Raw genomic sequence first — 20,662 nt, 5'->3', positions numbered from 1 at the left:
TTGATTTCTGGGTCAAAGAATGAAACAGCAGCTTCTTATAAAATATAAGCATGTTTTACATTAGACAGTCCTGATATTTCAGAAGAAATATTCATTTGAGTGTTTTTCTCTACTATGGGACTTAGTATATAGTTTTTAAACAGAGAATTTAGCTTATCTGGCACATTAAAACTTACAGACTTACACATATCCTTTCAGGGAGATTCCTGCCATATAAAAGGAAAATTCAACTGTATGGAGTTCTAGATGTATTAGAGTAACCTCACAGGTAGGCTCCATCCAGGAGAGAGGGTTTCAGGTCAGGGATGTATGAGCTAGCAGTCAATATCAGGAGCCTGGGAGAAGTGGAGCATCCATGACAAGTTTTCCCACCCACATCCAGTGCTTCATATGCAAACAGCCTAACTTTCCCCATTTGTAGAAAGCTGCACCTAACTTTTCTTTTATGCTCTTACACCTTGGATGAATTGCATGGCCGATGTTGATAACCCAGAAAATGACAACTACTTAGCTTTCTGTTGCTTCCACAAAGTAGGTCAGGTAATGGAGGGGAAGTGTATTACTCTCCCAGACAGGGATTATACCAGGCAATACAACTGTACTTGCTCAAAATTGTTTTCTTTTATTCATCAGATATCTTGGACATCTTGCCATCATCCTAATGCTAAGATAATAATAATAGAAGGTATTTATTGAGCTGTATGTGCCAAGTGTTAGGTCAACATTTCCTTTACCCATCTATCAGCTGCCATTGAGTGCTGTGACCATTTCCAGAGGTTACCATTTTCCTACATTTAGTATGGCCAATGCCTAACTGATATGGGGTACAAAAGCCCAGCCCTCTTGCCTTACAGTGGGACATGTATGTGGTGAGGTGTCTGCCCCAGAGTCTCCCTGGGGATCAAGCTTCACAGGAAACCACATCCTTGTTTATCTTCTGCTTCTTTCCAGTCTTGCTTCCCTGTTTCCCATTAGGTTTTGCCTCAGAGCACTCCCACTATAGTTCTTGAGCTTCCAAATCCCAGACTTGGGCTTTGATTTTAGGGAACCCAGCTTAGAATGTTTTTCTTTTTCCTCAAAGTCGGTTTATAATGTGCTACAGAGACGCTGTCTCTACTGGTTTCTGTCAATGATAACACAATTCTCTCAGGCCCTCAGGTTTGGTATCCTTAAGATACCTGTTCCTTCTCCTTCACCTCTGACTTTGTCCAGTAAACAGATTATGCTTCTTCTCCCTGTCTTTTACTTCTTGCAACCTACAGTCATCCAGGATAGTGAGATGGATTCCTGACAAGTCTTTCTACCGCCAGAGCACATGCTTCACCGAACCATCATATAAATCACTAACAGCTTAGTCTTTTTAAGCAGGCTTTATGTTCCCATCCTACTTGAGAACCTTTGAGGTACTCATTTCTTGTAAGACAAGTTCAAGCTTCTTAGCAGATATATAAGAACCTCCACATAGTCTTATTCTACTGATCTGAACTTACCCCCTCTTATGCCTGTATAAGAACATTTTATGGCCTGGGCACAGACACTCACATCTGTAATCCCAGAACTTTGGGAGGCTGAGGTGGGCGGATCACGAGGTCAGGAGTTCAAGACCAGCCTGGCCAACATGGTGAAACCCTATCTCTACTAAAAATGCAAAAATTAATTGCCCGGGTGTGGTGGTGCACACCTGTAATCCCAGGTACTCGGGAGGCTGAGGCAGGAGAATTGCTTAAATCTGGGAGGTGGAGGTTGCAGTGAGCTGAAATGGTGCCACTGCACTCTAGCCTGGGTGACAGAGCAAGACTCTATCTTGGGGTGGGAGGAGGTTGGGAAAGAACATTTTATTATCTACCCAATCTTCTTAATTACCTTCTGAAAATACTTGCATTTTTCAGGTTCCAAGCCTTTGAGCATACTGTTTGTCTCCTGTTGACCTTCCAATACTCAACCCTCTTTCAAAGCCTTTTTCATGAAGTCTTCCTTCCTTTACTTTGAGCTCCTTTATCACTAATAACCGTCATTGTCGCCGGGCGCGGTGGCTCAAGCCTGTAATCCCAGCACTTTGGGAGGCCAAGACGGGCGGATCACGAGGTCAGGAGATCGAGACCATCCTGGCTAACACGGTGAAACCCCGTCTCTACCAAAAAAAAAAATACAAAAAACTAGCCGGGCGAGGTGGCGGGCGCCTGTAGTCCCAGCTATTCGGGAGGCTGAGGCAGGAGAATGGCGTAAACCCTGGAGGCGGAGCTTGCAGTGAGCTGAGATCCGGCCACCGCACTCCAGTCTGGGCGACAGAGCTAGACTCCGTCTCAAAAATAAAAAAATAAAAAAAAAAAAACTGTCATTGTCTTCTTCATTGACATTGCCACCATCATCATATTAATAATGGCCACCATTTATTAAGAGCCTATAATATGCTTGACATTGTGATAAATGCTTCATGTGCATTGCCTCCTTGAGTTATCAAACAACCGTGGAAATACTTTTTAGATAGTTTTGCCCATTTTATAGGTGAGAAAACTGAAGTTCACAGAGGTAAAGTGACCTGGTCAGGATCACACAGCTATCAAGTGGTGGAACCAGGCCTTGAAACCATGTATTTGACTTCAAAGTTTGTGCACTTAACCACTCTGCTAATATATTCTATTTGGCTTAATTGCTTCCTACTCATTTATCCCTTATTTATGTATTCATTAAAGATAGTTATTGAGTTCCTGCAATGTATCAGGGAGTGCGCACTGGAGATTTAGTAGGATCCGTGTCCTCAGAGTTTTATCTAATAGCACTCTTGAGACCTTTTGCTAACTACTATCTCCCTCCTCAAACCTCCCCCTCACCTACAATCTCTCTAGGGGAGGACTATCTCTGAATTTCACCAATGTGCTATGTCATCTTGCCCACCATTTCCTGGTGGTCTTGTTATTAGATTTAAATTGATGTTTTTCAGCCCTTGGCCTTTAGGACTTGCTCATGTCTTGCTTTCTAGTTATGTAGTGAGATATGGTCTTGTCTCCCTAAGACCATATTTTTCTTTCTGACAGTGTTCCCATTGGTGCCTAGATTAAGTGATGCAGAGGCTGGCAAACCTTTGAGCAGCTGAATGCTTTCTCCAGAGACACTGTCCTCACGTAGGCAGTTTTTGTAGGACCTCAATGGCCTCTCAGTGGTAACAGATCTGCATCTTTGGAGCATAGATCTGCATTTTGGAAGCACCAGAAGCCATTTGGAGCTTGATCAGATGCACAGAATGTTGGGGATGGCAGGGACTTTTGAGATCATTGACTCCAACCATCTCCTTTTACAGAGAAAGAGAGTAATCAAACTGTGAAGCATTGTTTTTAGTTGGAAACAAAGAGTGTCTGTAACAACAAGACTAGAAACCCAATCAACCATAACTTATGGGGCTTGCTGAATGCTTAAGTGTGAGACACTGGAGATGGCTGATAGGACCATGTTGCTGCCAGTCCTGATGACTGTTAACTGGCTGAGATACACTCTGTTTCTGACTGGGACTCTGGCTCCTGTCAGCACCTTGACTAGCCCAGTTGAGTACTCCTTTTACTCAGGGGAGCACTCATCTCAGGAAGAGTGCTGAGTTCCAGTGACTCTGAGAGGTCACGGGCTTGAGAAATGTCTGTGTTTGTTGAGGGGAATGGACTGTGAGGTACTGGATCCTTGAGCCAAGGCCCTTGCAGGCTTTTGCATGGATTGACCATGAAAATGGCTGTCTTCTCTTTCCAGTTATACTTTTTGCCTGGGCTTCTGCAGCCTTCTTGTTGCAAAGACTCCAGAACCAGGTATCTGAGATAAAATATGTTTTTCTGTTCGATAGTCAGATTGCTCAGATGATAGAAAGTGACTGTCTTCATCTTGTGAAGTCACTGTTATTTTCCAGAGGAGAAATAGGGAATGGTGGTAAGACAGTTGTAGGAAGGAATGAAAGCCTGTCAAGAAACTAAGCTGATTCTTGCCCTGTGCTTTATGTAGGTTTTCTCATTGAATCCTCCTAATAACACTGCTTCATGGCAATTATTATGTCCATGTTAGATATGGGGAAACTGAGGCCTGGAAAGGTTAGGCAGTATTTCTGGTGTCGTGTTGCTGGTAGGTAGGAGAGCAGGAATTCTAACCTAATTTTGATGCCAAGCATTCTCCTTTTTAAACTTGCATGGCTTTCTAATAGGAAATGCCCATGGAGACCCCCTGAGCAGACGAGTCAGTGAAACTCTTGCCATGTGATACTTTGTGAAGCAGATGCTCAATTACTACTGTTTAAATAAATGGTCAGGCGTTGAAGTAGAGCACATAGAATTTGGAATCATATGACCTGGGTTCAAGTTCCAGGATTGTCGTTTGGTCAGTCACTTAACGTCTCCGAGTCTCTGTTTCCTCATTTTTATGACAGAGATAAAACACCTATGTCAGAGGGTCATGGTGAGGATTCAGTTAACTGTTTTAAGAGAAAGTGTTTTGTATAAAGCACTATGCAAATGTTAGTTACTTAATGCCACAGTGATTTAGGGTGACAGTCTTCCGAGAAATTAATTACAGAGTCTCAGTATCTGCCAGAGTCTTGATCCCTGACCTCAAGAAGCTTGCAGTTGTGGTGAGGACAAGAGACTATGAAAATCAGAGGGGACAGGGCAAATGATGCTGTAGATATATAAAAGCAATAGAAAACCAGAGGAAGGAAAGAGAACGGAAGAGCACGGTAGATGAGAGGGCTTTACACAGGAGCCCGAGTTGAACTGTAAAGGTTTGAAGTGAGAAGAAATTTGCAAGTGGGCATAGATTTAATAATAATGATAATGCTAATAAGACGTGTTATAAGTTACAGTCCTCTTGGGACCCAGGAGTTGTTTGGCACAGAGCAGCTGTTCTCAAAGTATGACCCAGGGACCCCTGGGGGCCTCCACCACTCTCTTCAGAGGATGGAGAGTAAAAACTATTCTCTAATAATAATAAAATGTTATAGGCCTTTTAAACTCTTATTTTCTTACGAATGTACAATGGAGTTTACTAGAGGCTACCTGACATATTTGATATGATCACAGATTGAATGTAGAAACAGATACGAGAATCCATGTATTTTCTATTAAACTAGATATTAAAGAACTTTGAAAGAAAAATTTGAAAAGTAAAAGAATGCTAGTTTTGTCATGAAATTGTTTTGTTTTGAAAACTATAGTTTTTTAAATAAAATTATGTATGTTAACATGTAACAGGGTTATTGTTATTTTAAACTGAGTCAATTTTGTAAATTTTTCTCAGATGTAATTTCTGTTTTAATATGTATTGCTAGATATAACACACTTGAATTAAATATCTTGGGGTCCTTAGTAACTTTTAAAAGTATAAAGGAGTCCTGAGTCATCGAAGTTTGAGGACCAACCACTGTTAAAGACATGGTATTCTGTTATGGAGATACAGTAAAGGACTCAGAGATTTTTATCACGCTTTGGTGTCAATGTGTATGTTCTTTGGTATCTTAGAGCATCTATCTATGTACAGGAATTTCAAAATGATAATGCCCAATGTTGCAAGCATGCAGTGAAACTGGAACTTTTATACATTGTTAACAGAAGTGCAGGTTGGCCAGAGTATGTCTGTAAGGCAGTTTATAGCAAGAGCTTTAATGATAATTTTTATCCTTTGAACTAGTAATTGCACTTACATGAATCTATTCTAGGGAAACAAATAACGATACATACAAAGATTTATGTCTGACAATACACATTCAAGTTATTTAATACAAGATTTTGGCTAGAAACTGACCAACTGGCCAGAGAAGATAGTTAAAGTAAATTATGATGCATTCATACATTGAAATGTTGTAAGGCTTTAAAATAAAATGATATTTTTGAAAAATATGTAACAATATGTGGAAATGCTTACAATATTATGTTAAATGGAAAATCAGGACCCAAACTCTATAAATAATGACCCCCAATTTTTTTTTTTTTTTTTTTGTTTGAGACGGAGTCTTGCTCTGCCACCCAGGCTGGAGTGCAGTGGCCGGATCTCAGCTCACTGCAAGCTCCGCCTTCCGGGTTTACGCAATTCTCCTGCCTCAGCCTCCCGAGTAGCTGGGACTACAGGCGCCCGCCTCGTCGCCCGGCTAGTTTTTTTTTTTGGTATTTTTTTAAGTAGAGACAGGGTTTCACCGTATTAGCCAGGATGGTCTCGATCTCCTGACCTCATGATCCGCCCGTCTCGGCCTCCCAAAGTGCTGGGATTACAGGCTTGAGCCACCACGCCTGGCTCCAGACCCCAAATTTTGTAAACACACAAGGGTTAAAGAAAAACACACCAAAATGTTAACTGAGGTTTTCTATATGATATGGATATCTTGTGCATTATCCTTTTTCTAAAATTTAAGGGTATTTCTACCATAAATTTTCAGTATTTTTTTAAAAGACCCTAGGATGTGACATTCCTTTTATCCAAGGCTATGGAAACCAATCTACTGAGCCAGTCCATGTCACATGGGTTCAGACGAGCACTGCCTCAGATCTTGGAGGGGACACTTCTCTAAGAGTCACTGTGAAAGTTTAAGACACATTCTATGACTTGACAATAAATCCAACTTCTAGCTAATTGCTTTTTCCTGCTTAGCCATTCAAAAGAAAGCTTAAAAAATACTGAGACTGTTTTTCATGCCCTACTCCTCGGGTCTATTGTCAAGAACAGTCAGTGTAAAATGTAGGATCCGATAGGCAGTTGTTTTAAATGATGTGCATCTAACACAGCACAGAGAGCATAGCAATCACTCCATAATTCTTACAAAGGAAGAGATAAATGAAATTTACGTTTCTGGACCCAAAAGGAGATGAAGTTACTGTAGTATTAGAGGCTCAAAAAGGAGAGCTGTAATTGACTCCTTGGTAACTGGGAATTTCCTCTTCTTGCCTGTGTTAGGAGACACCATGTGTCGGAAGACTTTAGCCCTCTTTCTGTTCTGGATGGCCAGTAGGATAACGAGTAAAACTGGTCCAGCACAAAGGAGTATCTGCTTTGCTATTAGTTTCTCACAGTAGAACAGTTTTAGTCAGAAGGGAATCTCTCTGAATGTGACTATTTCAGTCCCTGGGACATATTTTCTCAGTTTGAGGATTACCCTGCATGGCATTATTCAGCATGATTTAGGGGTTAAAAGAGACGGCCAAGGTAGTCCCTTGACTTCAGAGACCTTATTCTATCTGGAGTAAGAAGCATCATGCACAAAAAGTTAAATAACGACATAAAACAACAGCAGAAAAGAGAAAAAGATGTGGTCCCAGAAAGCAGATACGATGCTCTCTGAGAGTGACGAAGATGCTGAGCACTGGGAAAGCAGAGGTAGGTGAGATCAGAGGCTCCATCGGGGAGGATGGCAGCAGAAGGAGATACTCTCTTCTCTCTGGGGCTGAAGACTCTGGGAGGGGAGGGATTTGCATTAATTGATAAAGTGATTAATGAAAGCATTGAGTGCCTTCCATGTGCAAGGCGTTGTGCTTATTACTGAGACAGAAAATATTTAAAGATGAGTGGGACACAGAATTTAGTTTCTTGAGGGTAGGAAGGTGGTCTGAAGGCTCTCCATCCATTCATGTTCCTTCATTAGGTGGCTGCACATTTTATCCTGGAGGTTTCTGGGTGTGCCCAAACAGATGTAATTGTGCACATGTCACAGGGCCCCAGTCGACTCTATACAATTTTAAAGAGAAATGGTAAATATATTTATTTTTTAGACAGCGATGCCTTGCTAAAACTGTCCAGCACCTGCTAGTGTAGGCCTCATTATTTTTTTCCCCAGGAAAACTTAGTGGAAAAGTTGGGTCCGTTTTCCCTAGACTTTAATTTGTAAGTGTTGGCCACCTGCTGGAGGCTATCTTTGATTATGTGTTGCAGACTCCCCATCTTCCCATGTGTCTTTTGGTAGCTTACTGTTGATGTGGTGGGAATGGGGTGGCATTAGCTTGTCCACTGGGGTTATGTAGCTGTAACACAGCTGTTGTTTGCCCAGAAATGTATGAGGCAGTTTCTCCTCCAGTGATAATATTATTGGTCTACCGTGGCATCCCCCAACAACCGACAGCGAAGTGAACCCTCTGACAGTAGGGCTATATAAGCTTCACAAAAATCCTACGAAGGCAACATTTATATTCCCATTGAGCAGGTATGAAACATGAGTTTACATCATTAGCCTGAAGCTCCACAGACTGGATTTGAATCCAAATCTGCTCGACTCTGAAACGAATCCTCTTATGATTCTGTTGGTCTGCCTTTTTGAATGCAGAAGCTCATCTCTAACTGGGTTCTCCTACAGATGTGTTAATTTGTTGATTAACAACGTGACTGTTTGGTAACAATCACTTTATTGCTATAATTTTTAACTACATGAGTGACACTTGGATACATTTTTGTTTGAAAACATCTCAACATTACAAGTAAATTCAAGTGCTTCTAGCTACCTAACCCCAGCCCACCCCAGTTCCCCACCCAGTGGTAACTTCTATTAGTAGTTTTATGTATTTTCCACTAGATTTTGTATGTATTTGTGTACACACTTATAAACTTAATGGAAATGTATTGCTTTGTTGTGTCTGGATAGACTGTGTGTGTGTAATATATTTAGTATTATGTCTTAGAGGCTTTTCAGGTCAATAACTGATATCTGTTTTACTCTTGAATGCTGCTGTATAGTACTATGTCTCTCTCTCTCTCTCTCTGTGTGTGTGTAATACGCTCTATTTAGCCTTTTCCTGATGATTGTTATTCAGTTATGTTCATATCAACAGAGATGCAGTGAATTATGGGCTGTCATACCTTTTCATCGGCCTGTTTGTGCTCTTTCTTTTCCCTGGAGGGCTTCTTTCTTTCCCTTACGTGCATGATACAAATAGGACTTTTGGCTGATAGGTTAGTTTTTTGGCATTTTAAAACCTAAATATAACAACTCATCACCCTATTATCTGAACTGAATGTCTTCAGTGAGAACTAATGTGTTCACACCAAAGAAAGAAAGGAAAAGAAAGAAACTGAAGATCTGAATGTTGGCCCAACCCCACATACTTCAGCTTCTGTCCTAGCTGAGATGTGTGCTGGGAAGCTGGTGGGTCTACAACTTACCTGATCTAAACCATGAATTCTGCATGACTGGTCTCCAAAGACAGCGAACCTCCAATTTTCCACATTTAGAACCACATTTAGGTGGCTCTCATTCAAATAGTGGGGGCAGGAGGAAATAGAGATGAATTAATTATCCTGTATCATTGCCTTTCTTTGTGAGACTAGACAATGCAGCCAGGAGTCAGGTAACAAGAGGTCAGGGAGAGCTGTGTAAGCTTCTGCATTGGCATCAGCCTTCCTGTGGAGTTTCTGAAGCAGAGGGTAGGGCAATACCCACTTGGAGAATGAAGCTATTTAAATGGCTTACTTTTGGCTTCAGGTCTGAAATTAGTTATCTGGATGGTTATTTGTGGTCACGCTGGGCTTCTGCCATTGCAAAGATACAGATTAATGTGGCTTTGGGCACTGGCCCTAAAATGAGGAGTGGAATAGGCCAGAGGGGAGCATCAATGCTTTTCCATCACAACTCTCTGAACAGCCTTTGGTCTGGAGCTGTGCTGTGGGAAGTCCTGACCCTGACCTTGGAATGGACTGCGGTTCACCACACACCAGAGCACCTAATAGCCTATGGTCTTTGATTGTTGACAATCCTCAGTGTATCTCAGTGGAGTATACCTGAAGGAGCTGCTAGTGGGTGCTCCCCAAGGCCTGGCACTTGGAAGCATAATTCTATCTTTTGATTCTCCAGGCAACTGGGTCTTGTCATCTGCTCACGGTGACAATTGGAACCAGTGTCCACAAATCCTTTAATGATTTATTGGGTATCCATGTGCCTCACCCCTATTAAGTGTAAAGAGTATAAATCTAGAAAAAGAAAACAAGGTGATTTTCCTTGAGGACAATACAATCAGGGGTATTCATAAAAATGGGAGCCATAAACATATACGGAACAAGGGCTTTTAGCAGATGTCAAGCTAGGTATCTTATTACTCTTCATTGAATCTGAGTAACAACAACCCTATTGTCTTAGCTGAGGATCAGAGACATGTAAAGCTTGCATAGCTAGTTCTGGCTCTGAGTTCAGTTGTCTTTGTACTACTCCAGTCTTCTTGTTTTCTTTATGTAGAACTGTGCTCTGCACTTTCAGAAATTTAAAACAAAATTTATTTGTGATTGTTCTTTTAAGAAGCTTTTAGCAATTGCTGAAAAGATCAAAAGCATATCTGTATATTCAGAGAATAAATAGGGAGCTCTTAGGTGCAATTGGTATAAATGCAGAGGAGGGTGTGGGTGGGAATTATAGGAAAGATTTTTGTAGTACAATGAGTACTGGAGCTGGGAGTCATAAAGGAGACAATCTGGACATTGGAGGCAATGGTAAAGCAAAGCAGGTAAACTACAAAGGCATTGAATGCCAGACAGAGGCAGATATTTGACCTGGTGTGGCAGCCAGGCAGGGAAGGATGCTCTAGGGCATCAGAGATCCAGGCAGGAATCTTGAGAAGTTGTCTTAGAGACAAAAGCAGGGTGAGAACATGACTGGGGAGAGGAAGGGGGGCAGTGGGATAGAGGCAGAGGCTGATATTCTCTACCTCTAGCTGATACCAGCTAGAACAGCACCACGAAATCATACCCCTCCTGCTTTTGCAAACCCCTCCCTTTCATTTTGCTATTGTGCTTGGCTTGTTTGGAGTTGCAAAAGGGCAGAGTTGAGTAGTTGTGGCGGAGGTCCATATAACCCAAAATATTTACTATCTGGTTGTTTTGCAGGAAAAAAAGTTTACCAGCCTGAGCCAGAGCTACTTTAAATGGTCGGAAAGGGGAAGCAAAGCACAGTGTGCCTAGCCCATGTCAGATGCCATGGTTGATAAATGTATGCAAAGGAATGAGCCAAACATGGAAATGCAGAAGTTGCTGAGAGGAAAGGAACAACCACAACTGTGGTTGTTTGCCAATTTTAGATTGTATCCCTTAGAAGGCAGGCCACTGAGGAGATGAATTCTGACTGGTGAAAGATGCCAGGGTTAATGATCCCTAGTTTTGCAGAGCTCAGGGGCAAGAAGAGGAGAGGAAATGAAGAGAGGGCTGAGGACCAGGGTGGTAAACACCAGGAGAAGGTGCCAACTGGATAAGGTAATCCATGTGCTCACCTAGATCAAGAACATCAGATGGCCCTGTGAGAGCTGGCAGAGTGCCTATCTCTGGCCAGACTGGGGCATTAGGACAGAGAGGTTGAGCTGCAGTTCAGCTCTATTGAGAGGCTGACTTGGCTGCATCAACTGGATGTCTTTTCTGTTCTTTTTTTCTTTTAAAATAGCAGCCCATATGCTTATTGCCACCAGCCTCTCCTCCAGAAGTTCACTAGAGGAGTGGGAGCTTGCTGGGTAGATAAAAAGCATATGGTAACTCAAACCTCCACTCCTGGAATTGTCAGTGGGAGAGTGGCCCTGTGGGAAAGACCAAGTGTATGGCAGGTCAGGCTGGGGGTTCCTCCCACATTGTAATAGTCTGCAGTAAGTCCTTCTGAATGCCTCTGGATGAGACAAGAACTCAGTGAACAGTTTCAGGACTCAGACTAGGAGCTGATGCCATAGAATAGTCCCCGAGCACCTCTGGAAAGTTGAAGAGGGAGGATGCCCAGTCTGCCAGTCAGCGTCAGGTACCTGGGGAGTAGCGTGTAGCGTGAGTGACAGGTAGCTGACAGGACCTGCCAGATGATGAGCAGGTGCCTGAGCAGGTGGTGAAGCCAAGGAGCAGTGTCTCTTTGGAGGTACAGCCTCCTTGGAGAAGATGTTGTCAATAGCCAGTGAAGTAGAAGTTATGCCTAGAGGAGACCCACATGGAGATGCCACCCCAGAAAAACTTTTCTTCACAAATACACAAGAAGCCATGCATATGAATGTTCATTGTAACATTGTTTATAATAGCAAATTAAAAAAAATACTTCTCAGTGGTTTGAAAGGATAAAGAATGGTTAATTCATAAGCTGAAACACTAGATAGCAGTTAAAATGAATGAATGACCACTAGGTATGTAACACGGATACATGTCACAAGCTGAATATTGGGTGAAATAAGCAAGATGCAGAACATATATCCTATGCGATAACACTTATGTACATGTAAAAACACTCAAAAAGGTTATATGTTGTTTATGCACACAAACACTTGTTAAATCTAATAGTGGCCAAATGATGGGCATTGCATTGTATTTTTCTGTGTGCTGGAAATAATTCATAAGGAAAAAAAGGAACAAGGGAGAGAGACACACATGTGTGTGCGCACACATGTGACAGTGGAATGGGGTTGGGGTAACTGGATCCAGAGCATGGGAGCCAGAGCCCCGTGGCTACACTCACCTTATGCGCTGCCTTCCAGGTTAGCTGTGTGCACTGAAAAATTCAGAATGGTAACTGGCAGAGTGCCAGGCCCATGGCTGGCTCAGCGCACTGGTGTCATGGTTCCAGTGTTCTGAACATTTCAGTCTTATGAACCTAGTGCCAAGATTTGGGAGGCTAGCTTTAAAATTGATGAGATGAGCCTGTTTTCTCTAAGTGACCCCACTGGCTGGTGTCTGGAATCACAAAGTAGAGAGGATGGTTTGCTTTCTTGTAAGAGCAAGTTCTGCCAGCATAACTGTCTCTGGCAATGGGGCTGAGACCTCTCTAACATTGGCCCCTCACCCCAGGCCAAATGGGCCCACAGAATGCTGTGGTCAGGGCAGTGTGCAGTGGCCATCCTGGAAAGGACAGAGTCAAGGGCACTATTGGTTCCATAGGCTCCCAGGCTCCCTGAGGTATCTTCATCAAATAGGACTTGTTCCTCTCAGACAAATGAGGAGAACCTGCCAGAGGCATGGAGGAGGCTGAGACGTAGAGGGTGTCCTTTGTTGGGAAGTCCCTTTTTTCAGCAGCCACTTTTGGAAAATAGCAAAGTCAGTGTTAATCTGTCATGCAGCTTGTGAAAGTGAGACCATGTGTGGTGACCAGCATACTATCTTTTGTGAGAGTTATTTGGATTCAGGAAGGAAGTTTGTTGTGACTTCCATCAGTCCTGCAGGGATTCCTGAGAATTTAGCTCTTCTAAGATTTTTGCTATAGATAGTATGAGGAAAAGATGCTAGTTGGAAAACAACTTAGCATTGTGTTGGTGGTTTAATAAAATTTAAGATCCATAAGGGACCTTAGGATTATGTAAGTAAACCTCTCATGTTAATGATGGAATGGAGCTTGACAAAGATGCTTTCCTTAACCAAACTTGAGTTAGAATCCTCTGAGCTCTTTTTAAACTAGGCTCCCCAGCTTAGGCATGTTCTCAAGAGTCCAACTTTTAACAAGAATCCTTCTAAGTCAGGTTAGCCAGAATCTCCCAACCTCTGTTGCTAATCAAAGTCTTCATCCACCACTATAATCTAGGTAATATCTGATCACCCTGACCTGCATTCAGCAAGAATCTTGTTAGATTAGTTTAGCAAAGAATTACCCTCTCCTTTTAGCAATTTTTCATCCACTGACCTCTCCTCTGACTCTTATCAAAAATTCCCACTTTTCCTTGTTCTATTTGGAGTTGAGCCCTATGTCTTTCCCCTACTGCAAAATCCCATTGCAATAGTCCCTCTACATATTGCAGTAGTCCTGAATAAAGTTTACTTCATCATTTCAACCAGTGTCAGAATCATTTTTAACGGCCTTCAAAAAGTGGCTTGTCCAGGGTAACACGTTGAGTGCATTTGAAAATCAGTTCTACAGTCTCGATTTCCAGGCTCCAGCTTCAATGTTCTTTCTCTACACCATGCTGCCTTTATGCCTTCAAGAGTGTAGAATTAAGAAGTAATTAACTCTATAAAATATTTTACTTGGATTAATAAAAATGCAAATGACAGCCTCTAGAGATCGTGGTCTATCTCCACTCTTGCACTGCACAGGATAGTTGCTCAGGGTGATTTGTCATTTAACCTTAATTCTAGTACAAGTGAATTACAGACACTTCCCTAGGACAGAACTTGCTAGACTGTACCGTCTGCACTATTGTGCTAGCATCGAAAGCATCAAGCGTGTTTTCTAGGCATTGTTTGCTGTGTGTTGAATTACCACTAGACATCAGTAGTTGGTTAAAAACTTGTGAGTAGGTTTGGACAAGCTCATTTATCCATTCATTCTTACAAGTAAAGACAAATTAAAACAATACAAAAACTAATACTTTCGGCACTTGCTTTGTACCTGACATGGTGCAAGACACTGGAGCTGTTATAAAAAATGGTTCTTGTCTTCAAGGAGTTACAGCCAAGGAAGAGATCCCAGAATAAGGACAGTATAGCCAAACCAACAGGATAAATGCTTAAATAGAAATGCGTACAAGATAGTACGGGACCACAAAGGAGATTGTGATTAATTCCCCCCGCGAAAGCTGGAAAAGGATGATGTTGGAGTTAGATGTTGAGGGTTGAAGGAAAATTTGCCAAGTAGAGGAAACAGGGATGGATAGTTCAGACAAGGAGATGATGCATACAGAAGCGGAGGGCAGTGAGAATGTGGGACATGCTCAGGGAAGTTTAGCGAGGCTGGAGAGAAAGGGCCAGAGGAGCAAGTGGCTTGGAATGGATCCAGAAAGGGAGGTTGAAGCCAGATTTTACAAGACTTAGCTTGGAAGATTCAGCTTGACTGTGTGCAATGGGCAATTACTACCAAGGTGCGAGGTGGACAGATCTGGGGTAGAAAAATAGCCTGGTAACAGCATGGAGGATGAGTGGGGGAGGGAGAAGACTCAAGAAGAGCATAAAATTGGGGGGTTGTTGCAAACATGATGATGTATGAGCCACAGCATTGGTGTGACGATGGAAAGGATACCAGGGATCTAAGTTATTTAGGAAATAGAATCATTAAGACTTGAAGAGTGATCTGGGTTGTAGAGAGAAAGGCAAGGAGAAAGATTGGTAGTGATTCCCAGAGCTTCTGTGCCTGCAGTAGACAAAAGTCAGAGAATAAGAAGTCAGCTTTTGGGGGACTGATGATTAAAGTTAGCATAACCGATTACCAAGTGGAGCCAGTAGCCTAGAGAGGGTTTGAAATGTTGACATTCGTTTATTCAGTAAACATGCTGAGTGTGCATAATGTGTAAAACTTTGTCCTGTATATTTTGGAGAAAGGAGAAGTGAATGAATGCCTCTTTACTTTGGTTTATTTTTTAACATTTTAGTGTACCTGCATTCTGTTTTAGTATACCTGCATTCTGTTAGGAGGTTTCCCATGTCTTATGTTTTTGTAACCTCACGAATGCCTTGTGAGACTAAATTATCCCCATTCTTTTTTTTTTTTGAGACAGAGTCTTGCTCTGTCACTTAGGCTGGAGTGCAGTGGCACAATCTTGGCTCACTGCAACCTCCGCCTCCTGGGTTCAAGCGATTCTTCTGCCTTAGCCTCCCTGAGCTGGGACTACAGGTGCCCGCCACCATGCCTGGCTAATTTTTGTATTTTTAGTACAGATGGGATTTCACCATCTTGGCCAGGCTAGTCTCAAACTCCTGACCACAGGTGATCCACCCACCTTGGCCTCCCAAAGTGCTAGGATTACAGGTGTGAGCCACCACACCCGGAATCTTCATTCCTCAGATAAGGAACCTGAGGCTCCAGCAGGGTAAATAACTTGTGCATGGTCATGTAACGAGAGAGCTCTGGATGTAGGAATGAAATAGCGATTTTGCTACACCCAAAGTTCATGTTCTTTCCTCTTATGAAGGAAGTTTTATGATGTTCCTTAATTCTTTGAGGAGCTTACATTGTGGTTGGGGAAACAGAAAAGAAATCAATCATGCCACTATTGAAAAGTTAGAAAAGAGACATGTACAGTGTGCCTTGGGTGCCTAAGGATGGAGAAATTTGTTCTGGTGCAGAAAAGAGATGAGCAGTTATTGGGAGGAGGGCTAGAGAAGCTTTTACAGAGGAGGTGCAGGTGGGTGTTTACACTGGGCCCAGGGACCAGGAATCTGCCAGCTTGGATGAGGGTGGGGATGACTCTTAATGGTCCTCACATTGGGAAGGAGGTTGAGGTGGGAGAATGGCTTAAGCCCGGGAATTTGAGGCACAAGCCATTAGAATGATGTGATGCTATGGTTGTGCCACTACACTCCATCCAGGCTGGGCAACAGAGTGAGAACCTGTCTCAAAAAAAAAGACAAAGGTTATATAGTTTTAAGTACTAAGCTTCTGAAGCTAAGTTGTTGGCCGGGGAAGCACTGATTAGCATTAGAAGGTGGATAAAGGCTCAAAGCAAAGGCTGGAGCTGGTGGTTACTAGGGCATCAAATGCCAGTTCAAAGCAAGGCTCAGAGCCAGAGTTGGGAACTGAGATTGTGGCGGATTTCAGGCCCTTACAAGGTCAGTTGACTACAGAGAAAATGCATTGACCTCTGTGTCCTTCTAAAGCTTGAGTTGGAGAAGTTTTGTAAGTCTAGCCAAGGATAGTGATGGCGGGAAGAGGAGGTGAGAACTGATGATACAGATGGTGGAAAAAGGGAGGGAGGTCTCTGTGGGGTAGGTTTTGGGGGCAGGTGAACAGTATGGCAGGGAGATCAACTAATTTAATCTCACTGTTTGGCACCCTGTCTCCCTCCTCCACCATGGAAGGCAGGATGGAAAGAAAGGAGCCTCTACTGCTGGTTTTGGCATCAGTTGGTGTGCTGGAGAGGAGGAGCAGGTAGTCACCGGGATCACTGGAATGATGAACCCCTCCCCTGTAAGCAGCCCAGTGCCACAGGCTTTTCACCCTGAACACACCCACATCGTTGTCCCCATGTAAAGCATCCAACCCTCTGCCTGGTGTGGTCTCATTTAGCCATTGGACCCCATAAGTTCTCTGGGGTTATGAGGTTCTAGGGTCCTCCAAGAGTCCCTTGCTTCAGGCCCAATGGAGTGAGTATGAAGTTGGTTGTACCATGGTGACCTCAGGAGACAGCCTGGCCACTCTCCCATGGCCTCCACACACAACTCCCATACAGAGGGTCTGCTGGTGGGAACTTGTGTGCTTCCACAGCTCCACACAGAGCCAGGGTGGGCAGGGGGCGGGGCTGAGCAGCATGGGAGTCAGGTAGTCTCCAGCAGCTCCTTTCACCAAACAATTTCACAAAGGGCAAAAAAGTAGGTCTCTGAGAAAGGCTGGGAGCAAAGGGGAACACGCTTAGGTAGTAAGCAGATGCATTAGCCTAATTGCTCTTCTAAAATTAATGGGGCTTTTTATCTCTGAAGAACACTTTTAAGCACTCATGTGATTTTGGAAGAAAGGTGCTGGTCGGTCGGGGGAAAGCCTGGCTTCCCTTTAGACATAGCTGCCTATTGATAAAACGATCTCTCCCTTTCTGTTTTCTTTTTTACCTGCAGGTCGACAGATTATGGCACCACCTATGAAAAGCTGAATGACAAAGTGGGTTTGAAGACTGTCCTCAGTTACCTCTATGTCAATCCCACCAACAAAAGGAAGGTAAGAGGCTGGGTCAGTAGGTCCTGAGCACTCCTGCTGGGTCACTGTGCTCATTAGGGCCAGAGGTTAAGGAAAAAACTCAGTAGTCATGGAATCACTTACAGAGGCCTGATTTATATGCCGGGAACTTCATAAACGCTGTTTGTAATTCTAACAATAGCCTTGATAGTAATAATAATAATAGTGACAGCAGCAGTGATAGTAACACCACCAGTAAAACTATGTACCTATGTCTCATCGCACTTATCCTCACAATGAATCTATGGGATAGAAACTATTATGGTCCCCATTTTGCAAGAGAAGCTCAGAGAGATGAAGTAACTTTCTACCCTGAGTCAGATGGTGGTAACACATCTAGAATGTAAGCATGGGTTTGCTCAACTTTAGAGTTGAGTCTTTCCACAGCCTTCCTCTTGCTGATACATTTTTTGAGAACCCCTTATTCCCAGGAGATTGTTTCTGCCACATGAACAAAAGGCTGATCCTGGCTTCTTCAACTTGATCCTGAGCTGCTTCTGAGGCAGAGGGCAGACCAGGCTCCTCTGGCACCTCTGCTTCTCTGTTTTCCTCTTGATTTAGCAGCCAGGATGAAATCATATAAGGTCAGACCTTGGCCATGGAAATCTACTGGGAGGAGGAGTCCTGGATTCTATGGAACAATGAGCAGTTTTAGAAAACAAATACTGCACCGTACATTATCTTTGGGGAGATGTGCTCTTTCTCCAGCTAAGAAAGCACTGTTATTTAGAAACTTAGGCAGACATGATTCAAATACATGCACCAAAATAACCACATTAAAGGTCATTTTAATATTTCTAAAAAGCTAAAAAAAAAAAAAAAAAAAATGGCACCACCAAGTTCTTCTCTTGCAATCTGATTTGCATTTCTCCATCTTGCCAGTGCTTTCTTCCTCAAGGTAAGCTCAGGAGCGAGCTTCAAACCATTGTGTGGATATCTCTGATCTCTAATATGGTAGAGTCCAAACTGTGGCTGAGAATTGTGACTGTTTATGCTGCTCAGAGCGGAGCAGCTTTGACTTGAGCCCTCAGCAGCATAATGTGCATCCATAGACTTTCTCCTCACCTCCACCTCCGGTACCCCTAAGTACACCCAGCAAAGGGAGGAAGCAGAATTGTTGGCTTCTGGTTCAGCATTGGTGATAGATAGCCAAAGGATCCAGTTAGCTGTAGGGGACTCTCAGGCCCTAGACTGCGCACTAGCCAAGTGCCAAAGCTTTGATCATCAGGCTGGCTGTTTAAGCACCTGTTATTGATTTTATTTGAGTAGTTTCTTTTCGCTTTGTCCCAAACCTTTGTCATTTTCACATTTTTCAGTATCGTTATTTAAATTATTGGATTTTTAGAGCTAGAAGAAAGCACAGATTTCACCTAGATGAGTGGTTATTAATAGTTTCTTTTAATTTGTTTATTTTTAAATTAACAATATTATATGTATTTATATTGTACAACATAATGTTTTGAAGTACATATGCATTGTGGAATGGTTAAATCTAGCTAATTAACAAATGCAATAACTCAGTTACCTTGTGGTGAGAACACTTAATATCTACTCTCTTATCATTTTTCAAGAAAACAATATATTGCCATTAACTATAGTCATCATGCTCTACAATAGATATCTTGAACTTATTCCTCCTATATAACTGTAATTATGTATTTTTTTTACCAGTGTCTCCAAAACATGCCTCCCCTTTAACCATTCAACCCCTGTTAACCACCATTCTAATATCTAATTCTGAGATTAACTCTTTTAGATTCCACATATACGTCAGATCAAATGGTATTTGTCTGTCTGTGTCTGGCTTATTTAACTTAGCATAATGTCTTCAGGTTCATCCATGTTGTCACAAAAGATAAGATTTCCCTTTTTATGGCTGAATAGTATTTTATTTTGTCTATGTACCAACTTTTCTTCATTCATCCATTGATAGACACTTAGGTTGATCTTATATCATGGCTATTGTGAGTAGTGCTGCAAAAAACATGAGAGTGCAGAAATCTCTTGGACTTACTGGTTTCATTTTCTTTGGATGTATACCCAGTAGTCGAATTGCTTGTTCATATGGTAGCTCTATTTTTAAGTTTTGAGGAGCTCCATACTGTTTTCTATAATAGCAGTACTAATTTACATTCCCACCAACAGTGTGCCTAACAGTTTTTGAACTGCAAGTCTTTTACACATGTGATTAAAGTTCTAGGCGGCCTCTTTAGAAATATGTCTATGCCACAAAAATTTTCATACATTTTGAGGACTTTGTGAACACCTCAGATCCCACTCATGAACCCAAGATGTCCATGGAGTCTCGGTTAGAAATCATTTATCCATGCCAACAACCTCATTTTACAGATGAGAAAATTGAAGCCAAAAAAGCTCACATAGCCAGATAGAAAAAGGAGTCAGGATTAGAACCCAGGACTCTTGATTGTCAGGCCAGATTTATTTGCATCAGGTCATCTTTTGCACCTCTTCTTTTTTTTTTTTTTTTGAGACGGAGTCTCGCTCTGTCGCCCAGGCTGGAGTGCAGTGGCCGGATCTCAGCTCACTGCAAGCTCCGCCTCCCGGGTTTATGCCGTTCTCCTGCCTCAGCCTCCCGAGTAGCTGGGACTACAGGCGCCCGCCACCTCGCCCGGCTATTTTTTTGGTTTTGTATTTTTTAGTGGAGATGGGGTTTCACCGTGTTAGCCAGGATGGTCTCGATCTCCTGACCTCGTGATCCGCCCATCTCGGCCTCCCAAAGTGCTGGGATTACAGGCTTGAGCCACCGCGCCCGGCCGCACCTTTTTTTCTTATACAGTGATAGCGTAGGGGTTCAAAATTGCTTTATAATCTTGAATTAAAGCTTAATGCTATGTCCTTGATGGGCACATGATGAATTGACTGAATTAAGCCAGTAGTGATGGTTTTCAGTTCTTCTCCTGCCCTTCTCCCTTCTTGAGAAGGAAGCAGAGGCCCACAGAGGACAACTGCCCCACCCATGCAACTCAGCAGATTAGGGGCAGCCTTGTCAGTTGGTCTGATGACTCCTAGTTTAGTGCTCCTGCCATCCCACACAAGTGGCTTGGGCATATTGGATCTCAGTGGGCGTATGCACTTTGGGCGAAGCAAGAACTGGATATTTGGGACATC

The 20,662-nt window shown here is 42.7% G+C and overlaps 1 protein-coding gene across 1 annotated transcript in view; it reads left to right on the top strand.

Moving 5' to 3' along the window:
* Positions 1–20,662, top strand: part of SORCS3 (sortilin related VPS10 domain containing receptor 3) — a 616,841-nt gene that overhangs the window by 253,001 nt on the left and 343,178 nt on the right. The window contains exon 3 of the mRNA XM_033183483.1: positions 17,416–17,515. Within this exon, the coding sequence (XP_033039374.1) occupies positions 17,416–17,515 (100 nt within the window). The remainder of the gene's footprint in view (positions 1–17,415; positions 17,516–20,662) is intronic.

This window comes from Trachypithecus francoisi, unplaced genomic scaffold, assembly GCF_009764315.1.
Source record: "Trachypithecus francoisi isolate TF-2019V2 unplaced genomic scaffold, Tfra_2.0 Contig01579, whole genome shotgun sequence".
Classification (NCBI taxonomy): Eukaryota; Metazoa; Chordata; class Mammalia; order Primates; family Cercopithecidae; genus Trachypithecus; species Trachypithecus francoisi.
The sequence above is the reverse complement of the archived record's forward strand: the minus strand, read 5'-3'. Positions and strand labels throughout refer to the sequence as shown.